The sequence below is a fragment of the Podarcis vaucheri genome (assembly GCF_965113315.1).
Source record: "Podarcis vaucheri genome assembly, chromosome: 2".
Classification (NCBI taxonomy): domain Eukaryota; kingdom Metazoa; phylum Chordata; class Lepidosauria; order Squamata; family Lacertidae; genus Podarcis; species Podarcis vaucheri.
In genome coordinates, this window is record NC_138760.1 from 134,303,826 (window position 1) to 134,327,934 (window position 24,109).

General features: G+C 46.6%; 2 protein-coding genes across 2 annotated transcripts in view; one reads left to right on the top strand and one right to left on the bottom strand.

Annotated features, from left to right (window-relative positions):
• LOC309525751 (uncharacterized protein) overlaps window positions 1-24,109 on the bottom strand; it is a 375,811-nt gene that overhangs the window by 336,186 nt on the left and 15,516 nt on the right. The gene's annotated exons all lie outside the window — the stretch shown is intronic.
• LOC309525753 (uncharacterized protein) overlaps window positions 1-24,109 on the top strand; it is a 400,379-nt gene that overhangs the window by 80,301 nt on the left and 295,969 nt on the right. The window contains exons 4-5 of the mRNA XM_082211248.1: window positions 10,318-10,491; window positions 13,052-13,225. Coding sequence (XP_082067374.1) covers window positions 10,318-10,491; window positions 13,052-13,225 — 348 coding nt within the window. The remainder of the gene's footprint in view (window positions 1-10,317; window positions 10,492-13,051; window positions 13,226-24,109) is intronic.

A 24,109-nucleotide genomic window follows, 5' to 3' on the forward strand; every position in this document is an offset into this window, starting at 1 on the left:
CCCAGGGCTACAAGAATTCGCCAACACTTTTTGGAACAGCCCTTGCCCAGGATTTGTCTAAATTCCCTTCAGTACCTGGGAAAACAATTCTTCTTCAATTTTTGGATGACTTATTGATCAGTTGTGATACCTATGAGACTTGTAAAAAGGCCACAGAGGATTTGCTTCATCTCCTTTGGGAGGCAGGATACAAGGTGTCTCGGAAAAAGGCACAAATTTGCCAAGAGACAGTGAAATATTCGGGTTTTCACATTTCTCACCAGCAAAGGGCGTTGGGATCAGAAAGGAAGGAAGCCATTTGTGTCATTAAGGAACCCACAAGCCGCAGGCAATTGCGGGGGTTTTTGGGGGCTGCAAGTTTCTGCCGAATTTGGATCCCAGATTTTAGCACCCTAGCAAAGCCTCTATATGAAAGTACAAAGGGCAGAGAAAATGCTCATTTTGAATGGCATGCAGAGCAAAGGAAAGCTTTCAATACATTAAAATCTAAACTGATGCAGGCTCCAGCCTTGGCTTTGCCAAACCCAGAAAAAGCTTTTTTTCTTTTCGTTCATGAGAAATCTGGAATTGCAGCAGGGGTCTTGACTCAAGTATTGGGAAGTTGGAAAAGACCGGTAGCTTATTTGTCAGAACAGCTGGATGCAGTGGCAAAAGGATGGCTTTCCAACGAGCGCTTGGCAAATTACCAAGGGCTTTTGTGTGGTAACCCACAAGTACATTTGCAAATTGTAAACACCTTGAACCCCGCTTCCTTGTTACCCCTTCCTGAGTCAGTGGATCATGAACCTCATGATTGCATTCAAGTAATGGACTCAATTTACTCTAGCCGTCCAGATTTGCAGGATGAACCATTAAAAAACCCAGATGTAGAATATTTTACGGACGGGAGCAGCTTTGTAAAGGAGGGGCAAAGGAGGGCTGGATATGCTGTGGTTACACTAACTGATGTCATTGAAGCACAGCCTCTGCCTATTTCGTCCTCAGCGCAGAAAGCGGAACTTGTGGCTTTAACCAGAGCCCTTCAGCTAGCAGCTGGCTGCAGCGTAAATATCTACACAGACTCAAAGTTTGCTTTTTTAACTCTACATGCCCACGGAGCTTTGTGGAAAGAGAGGGGGCTCATAGGGGCAGAAGGGAAAGCACTGAAATATGGCCCAGAATTGGAAACGCTTTTGGAAGCTGTGTGGGCTCCAAGAAAGGTTGCAGTCATACATTGCCGAGGCCACAGCAGGGGAACCACAAAAGCAGCAAAGGGAAATCAGTTGGCGGATCTGGCTGCAAAACGGGCAGCTTTATTGCCACCGCCACCTGCCTCTATAACAGCATCTCTTCTTCCTACAGCAGTTGATTTAGAGCAAATAAAGCCCATCTACACGGAGGCAGAACAGGAATGGGCACAGCAGGAAGGGGGATACAGAATGCCACCACAGGATGGATGGTTTATCCTCCCAGACCAACGAGTATTTATTCCAGAAGCCTTAGGCAGGAACATAGTGAAACAATATCATGAGTCCACTCACTATGGGGCCACAGCATTGCGGGAAAGCCTGAATAGGCAATTCTACATAACAAGGATTTCCCAGCTGGCAGAAGCAGTATCACGGGCATGCCTTCTGTGTGCAAAAAACAACCCCAAGCAAGGCCCAGTTCCTCCACCAGGAATACAGCAAACAGGCTTAATGCCAATGGAAAATTTAATAGTGGATTTTACAGAAATGCCAAAGGCAAAGGGGTATAAGGCTCTTTTGGTCTTCACATGTTCTCTTACAGGTTGGCCTGAGGTATATCCTACTAGAACAGAAAAAGCCCAGGAGGTTATAAAACGCCTCTTAACGGAAATCATTCCAAGGTTTGGTCTTCCAAGGTGTATAGGCAGTGACAATGGTCCAGCTTTCATCGCATCAATAGTGGACGGTGTATGCAAAGCCTTGCAAATACAATGGAAACTACATGCAGCCTATAGACCTCAAAGCTCAGGGAAAACAGAAAGGATGAATCGGACTCTTAAAGCGCAGTTAGCAAAATTGTGCCAGGAAACTCATTGTAAATGGGTAGACATGTTGCCTATTGCTTTGTTTAGGATCAGATGTTCACCAACAAAGAGACTGAAACTTTCTCCGTTTGAACTTTTGTATGGGAGACCACCTCCAATAGCAAGGGGGAAAACAGCAGACTTGACTCAAGTGGGGGGGCAAATAACTGCAGATCAAATCCAGGCTCTTTCTCGTATTTTTCTTGATTTAAACAGGTGGTGTCTCCAACGCATTCCCATCTGCCTATCCGAACCAGTACATCCTTTTCGGCCAGGAGACCGAGTTTGGGTTCGGGATTGGAAAGACGAACCGCTGACGGCTCGGTGGAAAGGTCCCTACACGGTTCTGCTGGCCACACCAACTGCGGTGAAAGTTGCGGAAGTAACTCCGTGGATTCATCATTCTCGTCTGAAGCGGTCTGAGGGTCATTGGAACTGTGAGCTGAACCCATCTAACCCTCTGAAGCTGAAGCTCACCAGGAACCCCTGCACCTAGCCCCACCGGAAGCGGGCAGGAGCACGGGCGACGGGACTACAGGTCTGCTCTCACTGCACCCCGGAAGCCAGTGAGTCTACGCACACCGGAAGATTGAGGAGCTGCACCAGCGTATGGGAGGACCCCTACCAGTTGAAATTATAGTCAATCCCAGATTCCAGCCAGACTTTGCTCATAAACCCTTAGTAAAAATAACAATAACAAGGGTGAACAAAAGGGGGGTCCTTATTGACAAGTGGGTGGATTGGGTAACTACATACGGTTGTTACATTCCTTTCTTTCATTGGGAATTCTACATACCAGATTGGGCACAAGCAGGTCCACAACAATAGTTCACATACAAGGGAAAGTACATGCCAGGGGAACCTAGGAGGGCCATACGTTGCTTTTCCTACCCACCTCCCCAAGGAGCATTTCCCGGTGCTATACTGGTCACTGTAGTTGTTTTTCCTCCACCACCCACAGGTCCCTTCAAGGTAGCAGTTGCAGAGTGTATACGGTGTGAGTTGACCTCACCAGTTCGACCAGAACCTGGGGACCACCAATAAGTCCACTGGGTGCGGCCGAGCGGGAGGCTATATCTCACTGAAGGGTATGTTCTGGTACCTGCTACCTTATATAATTGTTGCAATTTCACTCCTTCTGGTCCTAATCATTGTATATTGTGTATATAAGAAGGATCACCGTATAAACATCAACCTAGAGCCAGAACTAATAAGATTCAACCTTGAAGGTATACGTGGGGGAGATGAAAATGAAAATGAAGCTCCTGTTGAGTTTGATGTGCTTGTGGCTCCAGAGAGGCCCAATGGTAGTAGGTAATGTTTTTATAAACCATGCTGAACACATGCAAGAGCCAAACACTAGTACGAAAAGAGTGTTGGAAATAATTCAACAATTTGGACAGGTAGCTGGATTTAAACTGAATAAACAAAAAACTAAAGTCTTAGGGAAAAACCTAACAGATATCGAGAAGAATAAGTTTCAAGAAGAGACAGGTTTGACGGTGGTCAAGAAAGTGAAATATCTAGGGGTAAATTTAACATCTAAAAATTTGAACTTGTATAAGGACAACTATGAAAAATGTTGGTCAGAAATTAAAAAAGATCTAGAAATATGGTCAAATTTGAAATTGTCAATGTTAGGCCGAATTGCAGTGATTAAGATGAATGTATTGCCTAGAATGTTATTTTTGTTTCAAACTCTGCAGATTATTGATAAGATGGACTGTTTCAAGAGGTGGCAGAAAGACATTGCGAAATTTGTCTGGCAGGGCAAAAAGCCCAGAATAAAATTTAAAATACTTACAGATGCAAAAGAAAGAGGGGGATTTGCCCTGCCGGACTTAAAATTGTACTATGAAGCAGCAGCGTTCTGCTGGCTGAAAGAGTGGATGCTCCTCGAGAATACAGACATCTTGGATCTAGAAGGTTTCAATAATGCATTCGGCTGGCATGCATATTTATGGTATGACAAAATCAAAGTGCATAGTATTTTTAAAAACCACATTGTTAGAAAAGCGTTGTTTAATGTTTGGATGAGATATAAAGATTTGTTGGAAAATAAAACCCCTAGATGGTTGTCACCTTTAGAGGCTAAGGCACACAAGAAAGTCAATATGGAGGTTGGATGGCCAAAGTATTGTGAGATTTTGGAACAGGATGGAGACAAATTGAAATTGAAGAGTCATGAAAAATTGAAACCTAAGGTACAAGATTGGCTCCATTATTATCAAATAATGGAGGTTTATAAACAAGACAGGAAAATTGGTTTCCAGGTGGAAAAATCAAAATTAGAGACTGAATTGTTAGAACCCAATACTAAGAATCTATCAAGAATGTATAACTTGCTGTTGAAATGGAATACACAAGATGAAACAGTTAAGTCAGTCATGATTAAGTGGGCACAGGATATTGGTCATAACATTATGTTTGCTGACTGGGAAAGGTTGTGGAACACCGGGATTAAATTTACGGCATGCAATGCCTTAAGAGAAAATATTATGAAAATGATCTATAGGTGGTACATGACCCCAGTCAAGCTTGCAAAAATCTATCATATGCCTGACAATAAATGTTGGAAATGTAAGGAAACTGAAGGCACTTTCTACCACCTTTGGTGGACATGCCCGAAGATTAAGGCTTTCTGGGAAATGATCTATAATGAAATGAAAAAGGTACTTAAATGTACTTTTCTTAAGAAACCAGAGGCCTTTCTTCTGGGCATTGTCGGCCAATTGGTGCCAAAGAAAGATAGAACCTTTTTCATGTATGCAACAACAGCAGCAAGAATACTTATCGCTAAGTATTGGAAGACACAAGATCTACCCACCCTGGAAGAATGGCAGATGAAAGTGATGGACTATATGACATTGGCCGAGATGACTGGCAGAATCCGCGACCAGGGGAAAGAGACTGCAGAAGAAGATTGGAAGAAATTTAAAATCTACCTTAAGGACTATTATAAACTTGATGAATGCTAAAATGTCAAGGTTTTTTCAGAAAGAAAGGGTTACAGTGACATAAGATTGGGATTATGAGAAGATTAATGATAGAGGTTTGAAAGAACTATTTATAAGTTGCTAAAAAACTTTAGACATGTGGATGCAGAAAGGGGAGGTATGGGGGAGTCTGAGAAAAGAAGTTTATGAAAAAGCTGTTATGAAATAATGTATGTGTTTGTTTGTCCTTCTATATGTTTGTTTGTTATAAAACTTTGTAAAACTAATAAAAAATATTTTTAAAAAAAAAAGGAAACACCATGGGACACGATCCAAGAGAAGCTCCGCAGCCACTACGCACCAAAGCCGTCCAAGATTGCTGCCCGCCATGCGTTCTACCACCGGAACCAGGCAGAGGGGGAGTCAATCAACAACTACACCACCGCCCTGCGACAGGCTGCAATGCACTGTGAGTTCCGAGACTTAGACGATGCCCTGATGGATCGAATCGTCTGCGGGGTCCGGGACATCCATCTGCAACGGCGTCTCCTAGCCAAGCCAGACCTCACGCTACAGAAAGCCATTGAGGAGGCTGTGGCCTCAGAAGCTGCTGAACGCTCCGCTCAGGAGATCCGCAAGTCCAGCAGCCCGCGTCTTGCTAGGGAGCCAGTCCCGGTGCATCATGAAGAGGCCAGCAGTGATGAGGCATCCTCCAGTGAAGACGATGATGTGCACCAGACAAAGCGGGAGCGCAGGAAGTTCCAACAGAACTCCAAGGGCCAACCGGAATGTGCTGGCTGCGGAGGCAACCATTCCCGTGCCAAGTGTCGATTCAGAGACGCCATCTGTAGGAAGTGTTCCAGAAGGGGCCACATCGCTAAGGTCTGCCGATCGGCCCCGTCTGACACCCCCTCTTCATCGACTCGCAAGTCCAAGTCTTCACGCCAGTCTGCCAAGGAAAGTTGTTTCGCTCTCACCAACTGCCGCTGCCCGTCTGGAACCACGATTGGCCAAACCGACTCGTCGACGCGACGCAAGCTGAACGTCACGGTGCTCATTGAAGGAGCTCCATGTGACATGGAGATCGACACCGGGTCTGCCCTGTCCATCGTGTCATGGAGCACCCTCAAAAGACTGGTACCCAGAGTGTCCAAAAGGCAACTCGGCTCTCACCGCGTACACCTGAGAGACTACCAGGGAAACGACATTCCCGTGGTAGGCGTTGGCCGGTTCCGGATCGCCTTCAAGGATTTTTCGGGCCTGCTCCGGTTGGTGGTGGTCGAAGGTCAGCGGCCAAGCCTCCTAGGGCTAGACTGGTTTGATGCCCTCGGCCTGGAAATCACCGGCATCAACTGCATCGCTAACGCAGAGACTGAGGGTCTGGTCAAAGACTTTGCCGAGGTTTTTGACGGCACCTTGGGGCAATATACAGGTACGCCCATCTCCTTTAGCCTTGATCCACAAGTCGCCCCCATCAAGCTAAAACCACGCCGGGTTCCCTTTGCTCTCAAGGCTAAGGTGGACGAACAACTGGACAAACTGATCGCCCAAGGAGTTTTGGAGCCGGTTGACCACGCAAAGTGGGAAACCCCCATCGTCACGCCTGTCAAGCCAGATGGGTCGGTGAGAATCTGCGCTGACTACAAGTGCACGATTAACAAGGCACTTCAGCAGCACGCTTATCCGGTTCCTGTTGTCCACCATCTGCTGCATTCCCTGGGTGAGGGTAAGGTCTTCGCTAAGCTGGACCTTGCCCAAGCATATCAACAACTGCCTGTCGATGATGCCACTGCTGAGGCCCAGACGATCGTCACCCACCGGGGAGCATTCCGTTGCCGCCGGTTGCAGTTCGGGGTGAGTGTGGCTCCTGGCATCTTCCAAAGCCTTATGGAGCGTCTCCTGCAAGGGCTTCCGGGCGTGGTACCATATTTTGATGACGTCTTGGTGTCTGCAGACTCACACCAGCAGCTGTTCGAGCGCCTCCGTGCCGTGCTGACCAGGTTCCAGGAGGCCGGGCTCAAGGTAAAGAGGGAGAAGTGCCAGATTGCCGTTTCACAGGTAGAGTTCCTGGGCTATCTTATCGATGCCTCCGGCCTTCATCCAACCACATCCAAGATCCGCGCTATCCAGCAGGCCCCCACCCCAAAAAACAAAACGGAGTTGCAGGCATTCCTGGGGCTGCTGAACTTTTATAACATGTTCCTGCCTCACAAAGCCACAGTGGCTGAGCCTCTTCACCGACTCCTTAGCACTAAGACGCCTTGGGCCTGGGGTCATCGGGAGACGGCGGCCTTCAACGCGGTCAAGGCTCTCCTTTCTTCAGACAGTGTGCTGGTACAGTACAGTGAATCCAGGCCGCTGGTCCTTGCCTGCGACGCCTCACCTTTTGGCATCGGTGCTGTCCTTAGTCACCGTTTTCCAGATGGAAGAGAAGCACCGCTCGCCTACTTTTCCAGGACACTATCTCCGACGGAACGGAATTACAGCCAGCTCGACAAGGAGGCATTGGCACTTGTGGCTGGAGTGAAGAGGTTCCATGAATACCTCTATGGCAGGACTTTTGATCTCATCACTGACCACAAGCCACTCCTGGGCCTCCTCGCCGGTGACCGTCCAACTCCACCGGTCCTCTCACCACGCATGCTGCGATGGACTGTTTTCCTGGCTGCCTACCACTACCAACTCATCCATCGCCCGGGGAAATCGATGGGCCATGCCGACGCCCTCAGCCGTTGCCCTCTTCCAGCATTTGTGGAAGACCCGGCTCCAGCTTCATCGCTCCTTCTGATTGAGGATCTTCCGACAGCGCCTGTATCGGCTGCCACTGTGGCCTCCGCGTCTGCCCAGGATCGCACCATCAGCCGGGTGCTCAACTGGGTGTGGAGGGGGTGGCCACAAGGGCCTTTTGCATCGGAGTTCCAGCCCTTCGCAACCAGACAACATGAACTCTCAGCTCATCGCGGCTGTCTGCTGTGGGGAGACCGCGTCGTGATTCCCCAGGGACTCCGTCAGCGCGTCCTGCAGGCTCTGCACGTTGGCCACCCGGGAATTGTCAAAATGAAGGCGTTGGCTCGGTGTTACGTCTGGTGGCCTAATATGGACGATGCCATCACTGCCTGGGTGTCCGCCTGCCAAGCGTGCCAAGAGTCGAGGCCTGCACCACCGGCAGCTAAGGGACACACCTGGGAGACGCCAAAGACACCCTGGTCGAGGGTGCACATCGATCTGGCTGGCCCCTTTCACGGCCGGACCTTTATGGTAGTGGTGGACGCCTATTCCAAATGGCTGGAGGTCGCCCTGATGCCCTCCACCACTACCGAAGCTGTCATCCGGGTGCTGCGAGGCCTGTTTGCAACGCATGGGTGTCCTGATGTCCTGGTCTCTGACAACGGACCGCAGTTCACGTCAGGCACGTTTGAGCGGTATCTTTTGGGACTGGGCATCCGCCATGCCCTAACGGCACCTTTTCATCCATCCAGCAACGGGCAAGCAGAAAGAATGGTGCACTCGACAAAAGAGGCACTGGCGCGCCTGGACCAGGGAGACTGGCATGAGCGGGTCGCCGAATACTTGTTCGTGCAACACATCACCCCTCATGCGGCCACAGGGAGGAGCCCTGCTGAACTGCTTATGGGCCGCCGCCTCAGGTCACCGCTCGACCGGCTACACCCAGACTTTGCCGTGGCTGAACCCCCAGGCTGTGCCAACGCACCACGGTCATTTGTCCCAGGAAACCAGGTCTTTGCCCGGAACTATGTGGGGGACATCCCTTGGGTGCCAGCCACAGTAGTGGGAGTCACTGGACCTCGCTCATACCAGGTGGCACTCGAAGACGGACGCTTGTGGCGACGGCACATAGACCAGCTGAGGCGCAGGGTTGGGGACGTGGACACTACCGAGGTGCCCCCAACTGCGCTTGCGGCTCCAGAAGAGACACGTACAGATGGCGAGGCCCCACCTACACCTCCCTCGCAAACTGCCAGCGTGGAGCCGAACCAAGCCGTTTCAGAACAGACTCAGACCACTCCACTTGCGGAGGCTCCACCCACAGCAGCGGATCCAGGGGAGTTGGTTCCAACGCCACCTAGGGTCGCACCACAGCCTCAGCGAGAACTGTGTGGCCCTCCGGACTTGGCTACCAGTCCCCGGCGGTCTGGCAGAGTTTCCAAGCGCCCAACTTATTTAAAGGACTATGTTGTTGGACAGGTATCACTGTTGGTCTAAGTAGGGGAAATGTAACCGATATGCTTTTGTGCCTAATTGAACCATTACGCGTAGTGCTGTATATAAGGAAACCATTACGATTGTAACTAACGCCTTATCTCGGTGGGGAGGGGTGTTATGTAGTGTAGTTTCACCCTGGGCCAACAGGGGGATATTGTATATAGTTTTCACTCAGGTCTGTAGATAGTTTTCACTCAGGTCCGCGTCCGTTATTTTAGGCGGGAACTCTGAGCTGTTATTGTTATGTAGTGTAGTTTCACCCTGGGCCAACAGGGGGATATTGTATATAGTTTTCACTCAGGTCTGTAGATAGTTTTCACTCAGGTCCGCGTCCGTTATTTTAGGCGGGAACTCTGAGCTGTTATTGTTACAATGTTGACAGCCGGCTGACTATAAATACAGGCCGGCTGAGCTGTTCGCAGTCAGTTTATTCCAGCTTACCAGAATAAAAGAGCTACTTGAAGAAATCGCTGTGCCGGCTGCTATGTCAACTCACAACTTAACATGAGATGTTAACACACCCACAACTCTCCATAGGAGATGCATCTCCTGTTCTGTCTGGGAATATTCTTCCACCAGTCCTGCCTTTTCAAACCAGGATGAGGCTGCTCTGAGCTGCCCAGGCCTTCTTCAATGTACCGTATTTTTCGCCCTATAGGACGCACTTTTTCCCCTCCAAAAATGAAGGGGAAATCTGGGTGCATCCTATGGGGCGAATGCAGGCTTTTGCTGAAGCTTGGAGAGCGAGAGGGGACAGTGCGCACCGACCCCTCTCGCTCTCCGGGCTTCAGGAACACATCCGCAGCCTAGGCAGCTCTGCGGGAGGTCCGGCAGGGATGTCTAGGCTGCGGATAGCAGCCTGCCGCCCCGGCGGGCGGGGTGCCCTGAAGCAGAGCGCCCCTCACGCGGGGCAGATATCCGCAGCGTGGGGAGCCCTGCCGGAGGGGAGGGGAGATGGGAACATGGAGGGATGGAGGGTGAAGAGGGAAAGTTCTCTGGCCAGAAATGAGATAAAGCAGGGATTTTGCTGTGGGTGGGGCCCCCAACATATTGGGAGGCTTCCCCTCCAGCCAGAAAATCCCTGCAGGGCCTCTGAGGCTCCCTTTCCTTCTTCCTCTCTCCCAGGACCCTCTAACTTGTTTTGGCTCCTCAACTCCTCAGGAAGGATGAAAGACACGGATCCTGCAAACCTAGCAAGGATGGAAGGGGGAAGATGGAAGGTTGACCTGGTCAGGTTGTCTCCTGCATCACTCCTCTCAACCTCTGAGCATTCCCTCCCAGGGACCTCTGAGAGATCTGGTGAGTCCCAGGGGAGTGGAGATGGGGACCTGGATGGATGGAGCCAGAGAGGAATTGGGGCTTGCTCAGTTAGGGGGTGGGGGGAGGCAGGCAGGCAGATGGAGATGGAGAAGGGGAGCACCTTTTCGGGCTCCCCCACCTGCCTGCCTGCGCCTTTGTCATCTGCAGGCAATTTCAGCTAGGAATAGGTCACAGCTCCCCGGCCACCGTGATGTATTGGCAGCTCTAAATGTCTAAAACCAGTTCTGTGATCTGAATGCCCTGCCAATGTCTGACAACTCACTGATCCATCGCGCAGCACTGGACTCCTTAAAGGAACCTGACCCTGCTGTGCAGTGATCAGTATATGGTATAAGGCATATGATATAAGGAAACCTCATGAGGAATTAAGGGGAAAGACAGTGTTGACATGGAGTAGTTACATAATGTATGTTCTCTCCCCGAGTGCCACAGACCCTCCTCCAAAGAGAGCTTCTCTGAAGAAAGCACAAGCAAAAATTACTCAATTTTACGTGAATAAGGAAAATGAGGAGGTGGCTAAGAAACAGCAGGAACCAGATCCTATTACTGACCTTATAGGATCTCTCAGCAGCTCTAAGGATGAGCAGAAAGAGGTTTGGGGCCCAGGCAGCTCAACTGCTAAGTCATCTCTGGCACTGAGACCAGGAGCTCAAGCGACTCAAGGCCAAATCCAGGCTAAACAAGTAGAGGAACTAATCTGAAAGCAAAATTCAAAATTAAAGCAAGTATAAAAGACTGCTACTCCCAGACCTCTGGGACCAAAGAGGGACTATCAGTCACTGCGTGGCTTGTAGTACTAACAGAGGACATGGAACGCCTAAAATCCTTTTTGGCTGACTGTAATAAAGTTCTTACCATCCTGATAGGTACTTGTAGAACCTTCTGAATAAAATCTGGCAGAGTCTGTGGAACCAGATAATGTAACGAAATCTCTTTCCCTACCATTAAAAATAGATCAATAAGGGAGGTTTGATTCATCCACATGGCAAAAGGAGGTCTAAAAGTACAAAGAAGAGCAAAAATGTTAAAAATTTTAAAAATAGTGCAATATTAAAAAGTTGACTTGAAAATACTTTTTAACTTACTTAAGAGCAGCTCTTGCTCTGGGTCCAGACAGAACACTAAGAAGCTTGTACTATGCTAGAATCTGCACACCAGATCCCTATATCAATATGAAACGATATGCAAGGTTATCAAATGGTCTGATGTCCTGTCAAAAGCCAAAACCAAACCAACTAGGGAGAGGGTTTTCATAAAAAGGAATTGGAAATGGGTGCTGTCTCAAAATAAGCTCCTTCTCTCAAGCTACCCTAAGCCTTTGGGAATCTTGTCACAAGAGGAGCGTAAAGTTTGTGAAGATGGTGTCTCAGCACAGAGAATATCTATGGAGGAGTGGTGTATCAGTCTCAAGATTATTCCGAAATGTGGCATCACCAGCTCCTCTGCTTCCACATTCAGCAACACCTCCAAAAAGTCCTCAATCCAAGGCAGACTATTATCCTTTAGTTGACATATACTCTGCAGGTGACAATCCTGACTAGCCAGCTGACCTGGACCCCAAGGAACCCCATAAATCAGACCGCCCAGGGTCCTTGCACTTGAGAAATCTAGGGAAGGACCTACTTGATAGAACTGAAAAGAACGGATTACATGCCTTCTGTGCTCTGCCATAAGAAGCCCAGAATGAAATATTCTCCAGATTTGACCTCTGACGTTCCTGCCTAATGAGTTTGAAGAAGGAACTCAAGGGCTCATGCAAGTAGAACTTGACCCTTTGTGCTCCAGATCCAGCCCACCAGATATTCCAGCATGAGTTGAATTGATGGGCTGAAAAGCCACCTCCCCCCACCAGCAGGTTAATGAACCCTCTTTCCTACCAATTGGAGATGAAAAGCTTCCCCAAAGATTTGGTCCCCATGCAAGAGGCAAATATGGCCACAACACCTGCCTGGCTTGCAATGAGAGCTCAAAGATTGTGAACTGGGCTCTGCATACAAAAATCCCAGCATGCAGGCACCTACAGCACATGTACAGTGGTACCTCGGGTTCCATACGCTTCAGGTTACAGACCCCGTGAACCCAGAAATAGTGCCTCAGGTTAAGAACTTTGCTTCAGGGTGAGAACAGAAATTGTGCTCCAGCGGCACAGTGGCAGCAGGAGGCCCCATTAGCTAAAGTGGTGCTTCAGGTTAAGAACAGTTTCAGATTAAGTACGGATCTCTGGAACGAATTAAGTACTTAACCTGAGGTACCACTGTAATAGCTACTCTGCTATTTTCTGCCCATGCTCTGGGGTTGCAGTTTTCAGGCTTAGGGACAGGGTGGTGACTGGTTTTTGCACCATGTTCTGTCCATAAGCCTTACGAAGTGGGGTGATTAGCAAACAGGGGAAATTGAAACCACTGGAGATGTTTACAAATGGGGCTTCTGATGAGAAGGGGCTGCCCTATTTGTGCTTCTCCAGGGGCAGGAGAATATCTAGGGCAGGAGAATCCCTGCAGGGACTCTGAGGCTCCCTTTCCTTCTTCCTCTCTCCCAGGACCCTCCAGCTTCTTTTGGCTCCTCGACTCCTCAGGAAGGATGAAAGAGACGGATCCTGCAAAGCTAGCGAGGATGGAAGGGGGAAGATGGACGGTTGACCTGGTCCGACTGTCTCCTGCATCCCTCCCCACAACCTCTGAGCGTTCCCTCCCAGGGACCTCTGAGAGATCTGGTGAGTCCCAGGGGAGGGGAGATGGGGACATGGAGGGATGGAGCCGGAGAGGAATTGGGGCTTGCTCAGCTTGGGGATGGGGGGAGGCAGGCAGGCGGATGGAGATGGAGAAGGGGAGCACCTTTTCGGGCTCCCCCACCTGCCTGCCTGCCTGCCTGCCTGCCTGCGCCTTGGTCATCTGCAGGCAATTTGAGCTAGGAATACATCACAGCTCCCCGGCCAACGCGATGTATTGGCAGCTCAAAATGCCTAAAATCAGTTCTGTGATCTGAATGCCTTAACAATGTCAGACACTGATCCGTCGCGCAGCACTAGAACCCACAACTCTTTTTTAAAAAAATTGGTTTTGCCATATTGCATTACAATACAGATGTACCAAAGCCAACACCATTTCCTCCCATCCCCCCATTCATTTACATTTCTATTTCCTCAATCCATCATATTATCCTTTTCTCCTTCCTCCCTGTCTCCCACAGGAGACTGCCGGACCTCCGCCCCCACTCGATTTCCTCCATATTATAAAATGTACAATAATATTCTTATTATCTTTCCTTACTAATTTTTCTTCCATCCAGTACTTCATATTTTAATCTAGGCATATTAGCGTATCTTTTTTTGAGCAATATTTTGCCATATATTCATCAAAACATTTCCACTCCTTTTTAAATTTTTATTCTTATAGCAGTTTCTTCTTATAGCAATTAATTTTGCCCAAATTAAATATTCACTTAGTTTAGAAAACCATTCCTCCTTTGTGGGTATAGTTTGTGACTTCCACTGAGCAGCAATCACTATTCCAGCAGCTGTGCTTGTGGAATGTAATGGCGTCCGTCACACTTTCCTGTGCCAACTCTCCGTGCCAACTGTGAGCCTTAAGCTGTCTTCCTGGCTCCAAGCCGAGTTTCGCAGCAGCGGTTGTGCCTTGGGTGGGTGATAAATCCAAGGCTGTACGCAGGCTTCTTGCTAATCTAAGAAGTCTTTAATCACTGTACAGAAAAACATCATAAATCAACCTGGAGATCGAGCGGACATCTCCTCGGCTGGACAGCTAAAAGTGAAAGTAACTCGCACACAAAGAAAGATTCCCGTATGTGAACAAAACCACACCTCAGAATGTGAGACGTCACACAGAACTGTTTAACCCTGTAAGTTCTGATTCTCCTCACAGTACTTGCATATAGAAAAATTCTTTCCCCCCCTCACACCTCCACCACATATGTATTGTTGTTCCTATTTCTCCACCACTGAGGCGTTCCCAAAGTAAAGGAAGGATTGAACTCTGATTAATAAGAATACAGACAGAGACTTGAACCAGGGTGCGTATAATAGTCTCTCTCTGTGTCCGTCTGTGTCTCTCGCCCCCTCGGCCCAGGTCATTTTATTCACAAAAGAACTTTTACAGAGTGTTCGAAAGAACCAATCAGATTTATTCTGAGCATTTCAACAAACCCACGTGGGGACAAGTTAAACTATAAACACTAGTTAGGCATGCATACTTTTGGATAAATGAATTGAGAACTACAAAGGAGTGCATTCAGCAACCCCAGAGGTCATAAACAATCAGTACACATGATAAGAAAGATGGCCAGGAGGACAGTGACCATTATCACCTTCATGTGAAACCTGTTTCCTGGCCCTAAGATTAACATCCAAAGATGAATATATAAGAAAAGCTACATCAAAGAAGCTTGCCCACTATCTTAAAGACCCAGGAAGCCTGCCTGGCGACAACTGAAAGTGTACGTGACTTGTGATGCAAGAGAGATGGAACAGGGATGCAGAGGTGTGGATTGATCAAGAATCATATCAAAATAGTTTAAACCCAGTCAACACAATGCTTTCATTACTGACACAGATGGCTTACTCTATATTTGTTATAATCCCTTATAGCAATCCCATCTGATCACTACACACCACATTTCCAACACAGGTTGGATTTCAATTTGATTATTTTTGCCAGCTTAACTGGCGTTAAGGACAACCTATAGAACATCTTTACAAAATGTTCTTTAATTGTATATGAGGCAGTAAATCTATCCTCTCGCCAGAGTTTCTCACATTGCTCTAGACAGATAGTATGTCTGAGATCCTGAGACCATTTACTCATTGTTTCTTTCACTTCTTCCCCCATCAATTCCCAGTCCAATAAGAGATTATCTGTTTGGGATAACAATATCTTGTTGTTCTGTATCACTGTGCTGTTAAATTTTGAATCCTCTTTTGCAAATCCATTCTTTTGATCTGAGTTGAGTATACTTCTAAGTTGTATATACTACCATCTGTCAACTTCGTATTGCCGTATGTCTTCATAGGACGTGAACCTGAGTTTCCCCTGTTCCTTTTCCAATAATTGTCTATTTGTTGGCCAATTTGTTCCCATACTCCATTTTTTGATAGCATATGCCTCCAGTGGTGATATCCACCAAGGTATCTCTGGTTTCAGGGGTAATCTATATTTGTTCCAAACTTTATATAATGCACCTCTTAATATATGACTTGTCAATTATAACTTTAATCTACTCCAGGTTTCAAAATCTTTCCTTATTCCTTTCCAAACATTCTCATAATTATTTTTTGTACAGATTGATATTCTTCATAGTTAGATCTATACCCAAATCTTTTGCATTCTTAACAATCTGTAAGCCAACCTTTTCCTGAATCTCTTTTTGCTCTTGTTCTTGCATATTTTTTACCATAAGTTTTGTCCTTTCCATATTCATTTTAAAGCCAGACACCTTGCCAAAATCATATATTATCTTTCTTGCTTTAGCGATACTTGCTTCTGGTTTTTCTGTTGTTAACAAAATATCATCTGCAAAGGCCCTGATCTTATAAACCTCTTTTCCCAATGTTATGCCTATGATCTCTTTGTCTTTCCTTATTTCCAACAACAATATTTCTAATGGCAGTATAAAAAATAAAGGTGAGAGAGGACATCCTTCTCTGGTGCCCTTCTCCACTGGAGAGCATTCTGTCTTGACACTATTAATTATTAGACTAGCCTGCTGCTTCTCATAAACCACATTTATACCTCTGCAATATTTTTCACCCAGAGCTTCAGAGTTTTTAGGGAAGTTGAAGTAACTTCTGTCAGGTTTGTTGTTTTTGCTTCTGTTTGCATTTGATTGACTAAAGAGATGACTGACCTTGGAGATGGAGTGGATTCCAGGATTGAGCCAAACAATATCTAGTCCAGATAAATGCCAAGCAATATCTCAGTTAATACCAGCCAACTAAGGAAGTGAAAACTATAGTAAGGCCTCACATCTAACTCCATTCAGTTCTTCCTCTATCACAAGCATTCATTAACTTTGTTCAATAAACTTTAGCTCCATTTCTTCCTGAGGCTCTAATTATCTTCTCTCTTCATTGCAGATGGTGCTAAATTGGAAGGGAAGAACAAGGGGGAGCACAAGAGAATCCACATAGCGGTGAAGTCATATAAGTATTCAGAGTGTGGAGAGAACATCGGTCAGAGCTCCCAGTCGAACTCCCATCAAGGAAAAAGCTTCGTTCGGAGGGACAGCCTCACTTTACACGAAAGAAGTCACAGTGGAGAGAAATTGTATCAGTGCTTGGAATGTGGAAAGAGCTTTCGTGTGAGTGGTGAACTCACTTGCCACCAAAGAATTCATACAGTGGAGAAACCCTATCAGTGCTTGGAATGTGGAAAGAGCTTTCATCTGAGTGGTGATCTCACTTCCCATCAAAGAATTCATACAGGGGAGAAACCCTATCAGTGCTTGGAATGTGGAAAGAGCTTTCGGCTGAGTGGTGAACTCACTTCCCATCAAAGAATTCATACAGGGGAGAAACCCTATCAGTGCTTGGAATGTGGAAAGAGCTTTCGGCTGAGTGGTGAACTCACTTCTCATCAAAGAATTCATACAGGGGAGAAACCCTATCAGTGCTTGGAATGTGGAAAGAGCTTTCGTTTCAGTGGTGCTCTCACTTCTCATCACAGAATTCATAGAGGGGAGAAACCCTTTCAGTGCCTCAAATGTGGGAAACGCTTCAGTCAAAGCGCCAAGCTCACTTCTCATCAAAGAATTCATACGGGGGAGAAACCCTATCAGTGCTTGGAAGAGAGAAAACGGTTTAGTGTTTGAAATGTGGGAAAAGATTCATTTATGGCCCACCAAATAATTCATACGGTGTTGAAAGCATATCAGCACATGGAATGTGTATAAGATTTCACTTGTTCAAATGTCAATTTAAGATCTCACACCAGGGTGAAGTATAGAATTATAGATTCAGAATCTAGTCCAGCCCCCTCCAGAAATCTCATTTCAAGCATCCATGACAGATGGCCATCCAACCTTTTCTTAAAACCCCCCAATGAAGGCCCTCCCCCTTCAGAGAGAGTTCCTTTTCACTGTCAGCTCTTACTATCAGAGAGAAAATATAAAAAAGACTTTGGAGAAGACTTCCAGTGTGATGGCCTAAGGCGTTTGGCTGCTTTTCCAGGACACCGGACCCCAGTCATGCATTTAAACAAGGTGAATCTGGGGGTAATGCTGAGATAAGATGGCGCCCGGCACGCTTCTGCTGCGCCAATGGACGCCTGTGCCGACAGAAAAACTTGAGCTCTCGACTTCCGGGTTAACGCCATTGGTGAATGGCAGAGTTCCTCTGACCTGAGGAACTGGCTCCGTGGAAACTGGGTCTTCCCGCCGCGGCGAAGGTGGGGACCCGCTAGAAATCCCAGGTGGAGGAAGCCTGGGAACGTGGAGTTCGGCAGAGCACCAGGAGCACCTCCCCTACTCGCGGGGAACCCCATTTTGGGGCTCCGGAGCGAAGTGGGGTGAGCGGTGCAGTGCTGCGAACTGACTGCTACTTTCACGGAGTGAAGCCGCACAGCCATTGCCGGAGAGCGCTGACTTTTTCCTGTGGACAATTGGACTTAAAACAAGTACCCGTGAGTAGAAACGGAAAATTGGATTAAGAAACATCCTAATTTGGCACCGAAGCGGGAAGGTTCAAAACAGGAAGTCCGTCTTCCGCTTTTGTAAATAGACTAAAGCAAAAACCTTGTAAGCTAAAGCCTGAAAGTCGTTTATAAAGGTCTAAATTTCCTTCATTTATAACCACTAAAACCCCCCTTGGAAGCAGGAGAAAAGGGGGGCGACTTTGACTGTTTAAGCCTGCAGGAGAGGGAGTAAAGAAAGATAAGTTTCCACCGTCTCAAACCTGGGAACGGGGCGTCAGAGACAGAAATTGTCAGAGACGTTCATTGACTGTGAATGGAACATTTTGACAGATAGCTAAAAAAGAGAAATAAACTGATTCCAATGTTGCCTTTTGCATTCTAAAGAAACAAAATATTTGAAAAATGAAAGTAACTTTCCTTTGTTGGACTTGCTTTAAAAAGATAGACACAAATAGAAATTGTCTCCTCTAGAGGGAGCCTGTTAAATTGTTGCTGCAGTCTACTTGGGGACTTTACAGCTGTGAGATTAAGATTGTGGGACCAGTCTTTTGACCTTGGATAAAAATGTGTTGGGAGGAAGTTTTGGTGCTTGCTTTTTGCAAGACAAGTGCTTTGTTGGAGCAGATGCATGAGAAGATGGATTTGATGAATGAGAAGATGGATTTGATGGCTGTTGTAGTCAGTAACTGCAGACAAACGGAATACTGATACAGAAATCATTCAGGGACCAACTCAGGAACCTGTTTTGACTGGGCAAGTGCAAGTGCAGAAGATAATGGAGGAGGGTGCGGTTGCACCTCAAGTAATACAAATGGAGAGATCCGAGGCCCTGCAGGAGCATAAGCCGCTGTTTTTGAAGGTTGAATTTGGAGTGGGCCAGGGGGAGTTTGGAGCTGAGGAGGCTCTTAACTTCGGAGGGACTTTGAAATATGCTTTTAAATATTTTTGGATTACACTGATGACTGTGGGGAGTGGGACTGTGGGGAATGGGCTGGTCTGATGAGGGGAGATGGAGATAATTTTGGGCTGGAATCTCCCAGAGACCTACTCCTCAATGAGAAAGGAAAGAAATTAAGAAAGAGACCAACAAAAGACAAGGAAAAGTGCAGGTATAAACAAGAAGAAGAAGATCTGCAGAAGGGACATGGAAGAGACTTAAGAGCCTCGGACATAGGATTACCAGGTTGATGGACTAGAGGGAATGGACAGTAAGGACTGACATAACCCGAGACCAGGAAGAAGAGACGTTGGATGAGGATTGGAAGAAAATTTATAAAGAAAAAATTTTATTTTGGGAATTAACGTAAAATTAATGAATATTAGGGGAAATGTTGGAATGAAACTATCTGGCTTTAGTAGAAATGATATAAGGAGTTATGTATAAATAAGTATTAAGTTTTAAGCTCTAAGGTACTTTATGGTAAGATAAGGCTAAATAAATTAAGGCAAATTGAATAACAGAATATGGGGAAAGATGGAAAGGATTTCTGGGTTAACTAATAGGTTAGACTTTTAAGATAAATTATTTAATAAAAATTGAGAAAGATGGAAAGAATTTGCTGAAACAACTAATTAAACTAGAATACAAAAAGGGAGGTGTGAGGAGGTCAATGAAACCAGCAAATGGAAGTTAAAGATATGTAATATGGGATTTGTGTTTTTCTTTTCTTTTTGTTGTATTGTTGTATTGGTTTTTATGTAATTTTTCTTTTTTTTCTTTTTTATGTATTGTAGTGTCGTTTCCTCTTTTTCCTTCTTATTTGTAATTCTGAAACTTTTAATAAATATTATTTTTTAAAAAAAAGAAAAACTTGAGCTCTCTTAGCAGAGTTCTGCAGCGGTAGAAAGTGTTGCCTTGTGTGTGGATAATAAATCAGACTGAATGCAGGCTTCTTGCTAATCTCCAACAGCCTTTAATGAGAAGAAAAACATCATAAATCAGCCCAGCAAGAGAGCGGACATCCTTTCGTCTCTCAGCCAAAAACGAAAGGAAAACTCACACACAAAGAAAGATTCCCGTATGTGAACCAAACCATGCCTCAGAATGTGAGACGTCACACAGAACTCTTTAACCCTGTAAGTTCTGATTCTCCTCACACCCCCTCTCATCTCGCATCCTGAGGGAAACTGAGTATAACTCACCCCAAACACAACCCTTCACAGAACTCCCCATGTCACTGGAAGGTCAAGGGTTTAGTAAACCCATCAGCTAGGTTCTCCCGGCTCAAACAATACTTGAGCCGTATCCAACCTGCTTGGACACTCTGACATACATTCTGGAAACGTATGTCCAAATGTTTGGGTCTGGACTTGAACTGTCCAGATTCTGCCAACCTAAGACAAGGTTGATTGTCTCCCCAAACAGTTATGGGCAAGTAACAATCCCCACAGATCTCTTGGATCAAGCACCAGTAGAAGTCCAACTCCCTGCACAAATCCGACAATGCACTGAACTCAGCCTCAGTGGAAGAAAGTGCAATATGACTTTGTTTCCGGGACTTCCAACCAACCAAGGATTCCCCAAACTTTACCACCAGCCCAGACACAGACTTCCTGTCTCCAAGAGATGCCCAATCGCTGTCACTCCAGCACGTAAGCCGTGCGTCACCTTCAGCCGGCAACATGAGGCAAAACTCTTTGGTATCCTGCAAATACCTCAACACTCTCTTGATGCCTTGCCAGGCATTCACACTGGGCTTTGTAGCCTCCCTGCTGAGCAGATTCACAGCAAACGCTATGTCTGGTCTGCTCCACTGAGAGAGATAACAGACTCCCTAGCGCTGACTGAAACACCTCAGGGTTTTGGAACTCAGAACGCTCCCCAAGCTGACTGTCCTTCACAAAGTTGGTCTCCATGGGCGTTCTGACCCCTGCACAGTCAGACATCTGGAACTTCTCAAGCAACTGCTCAATCTTGCCTTTCTGACTGAGCAAGAAACTCCCGTTCTCAGACCTGTCTATCCTAATGCCTAGATAAACCTGAACGGGACCAAGGTTTTTGAGCTTAAACTTCTTACCAAGCTCTTTGGCAAAACCTTGCACCGGTCTACCTGTCTGTGCCACGTACAGAATATCATCTACAAACGCCAGAATCGCTTCCTGTGTCTCTCCTGACCCCTTCAGGTACAGGCAACTGTCTGCAAGACTCTTCCGGAAATCCAATATTTCCAGAGCTTCATTCAGGCACATGTTCCAATTTCTGGCTGACTGTTTCAAACCATAAATTGACTTGTGTAGCTTCCACACAACACCTGGCTCATTGCCCTCAAACCCTGGAGGAGGTAACATGTACAGATCCTCCTTCAGATCCGAGTTCAAATAGGCCACATCCACATCAAAGTGGTGCACTTGGTGCCCTCTTTGAGCAGCTACTGCTAAAAGCACGCGCAGAGTGTCACTCCGGGACGTAGGAGCATACACCTCGGTGTAATGCAGCCCCCTTCTCTGCGTGAGCCCTCTGGCTACAAGCCTCGCCTTGTACTGTGGTTCTCCAGACGCTGTGGGCTTAATCCTGTAAACCCAACGAGAGCTCACGGCCTGCTTGCCCTCTGGCAGCTTCGTGGTGGAGAACACACCTAAGGACCTCATTGAGTTCAACTCCTTTCCCATTGCCTCTTGCCACTTCCTGGCTTCCGCTTCAGGCAACTGTTGAACCTCCTCAAAACTCTGGTTCGCACTGCGCTAAACCAACCCACATGCTGGTGACCTCAAACCTCTCAGGTGGTACCCCCTTTGTAGCGCGTGTGGAACGTCTGAGCACTGTCTCAGGTGCTCCCTCTGACCCACTGGGGCCAGCAAGTGTCCTTGTTATCAGAAGACTCCCCCCTCTGACTTACTGCATCTTCTGGCCTTCTGCACTTGACTAATGGGAGACGAAGGCTCACTCTTGGGCTCTCTTTTAACAACCTGTGGAGATGCCCCTCCCTGTTCTTGACTCTGGTCAGAGACCTGGTCCTCATCAACAGGTTCAGCTTCTAACTCTCCCTCCTCAGCAAAATCAGACAGACACTCTGAGAGAACGTCAGGATTCGCATGGATCCTTGACCACCCACTCTGCTCACAGAACTCAGCACTTCTGCTGACTAGAATCCTGGACTGATCGCCTTCTGGATATGAAACCTCCACCCTTTTGTCGCAGGCTCGTACCCACAAAAGATCATTTTCCGGGACCTTGGGTCACCTTTTTTGCATTGAGCCTTTGGCACAAGCACCCAAGCTTCGCAACCGAACACACGGAAGAAATGCACCTTGGGCTTCTTCCCGTGCAGCAGGAAATAGGGTGTGTCTCCTACAACAGAGCTATAGGACCTGTTCAATGTGAAGCTGGCAGCTTTCCAAGCTTCGGCCCAAAAGCTCTGAGGCAAACCAGAGTCAAACAGTAGAGCGTCAGCTGCCTCAGCTAGCGTTCTGTTCCTGCGTTCCACTACGCCATTCTCCTGAGGAAAAAAGGCAACCGTCAACCTGTGACTTATCCCCTTCTGGCGGAAGAAACTCTGCAGAGCAGACAGACCCGGTGAACTCTCCGCCTCGGTCACTCTGAAAGCTCTGCACCTTGGTGGAAAACTGTAGTTCCACCACTGCAACCCAGTCTTTTTTCATTTGCACCGCCTCGCTTTTCCGTTTCAGCAAGAAAATCCAGCCATTCCTCAAAAAATAATCTGTCAGCGTGAGCGCATACCTGGCTCCGCCCAGACTTGGCACTGGCATGGGTCCACAAAGGTCTGTATGCACAAGCTCAAAAGGCCTTGTGGTTACCCTCTCCGTGTTGGCTTTTTGCAGTATAGTAACGCTGCAGAGAGCTTGCTGGGGAGACCATGCATTAAAAAGAAAGGACTCAAAAATAACTTAAAGGTTTTAATAAGAAAAACAAAAACTCCATTTACACTAAATATATTAACAAACAAACATGACCCAACCACCAACCCATCCCCCAGGGTAATGAGAGAGCTAGGTGCTGCTCCTTATATACTCTACCCAATTGCTGACACAGTTTAATCAAATACAACTCAGCAGCACCTGCTATGTTTCACAGCTGTAAAGCTGGGTCTCGTTATCTTACTCTGGCCCTTGCTCCAGCCCCTTAAAGACACATACATCAGGTGGAACAATGATGAACCTTTACATTTAAAGAAACAATTCAACATTTCCCCTGCGGTTCATCATTGTGGAACAAAAACATAAAGCATACTTTGTACATGTCTTTCATGTGTAACCTTTGTCAATACTTGATGTAAACTGCAACCTATAATGTTTGGTATGTTTAAGGTACATTACCACTCTCTTAAGAGCAGAGAAACATTGCATAGTGGGCTTTTCCACATTGTGATGCATCTTTTAACAAAAGCTTAACTGTTTCATATTTTACACTTGGTGAATAACACAAATCATAATCTTCTCCTGGAATTTGTTGAAAACCCCTAGCAACTATTTTTGCCTTGTACCTTACAACTTCATTTTTATCATTCATTTTAACGCTATAAACCCATTTTGAATCAACAAGTCTCATATCTGGGGTTTGTTGTACAAGAGACCAAGTGTTATGCTCTTTTAAAGAAGCTATCTCAGAGTTCATAGCTTTATACCAATTTACAGCTTGGTGCTTAGGTAAATTCTGAACATCTTTGTAGCTTTTTGGCTCAAAAACCGCCTTATTGGCATACACAGTATTAAAATGTTCATCTGCGAAATGTTGTGGCTTCTGCCTCTTTCTATCTGAACGTCTCAGTCCGGATGGAGAGTCAGACTCCTCAGACTTAATGGGACTCAGTGAACTACTAGTTTCAGGTTGTAAATCATCATTGTCAGACTGAAGAGGTGCCTGTAGGCTAAGCTCACGGTCAGAAAACTCAAGAGAATCTAACCTCCCCTCGGGTGCCTGTGACTTTAAATCCTCAAACAAACTATCAGATCCAACAGGCTTTTTGTCTTTTCCCATTAATTCAGAAGCACAATTT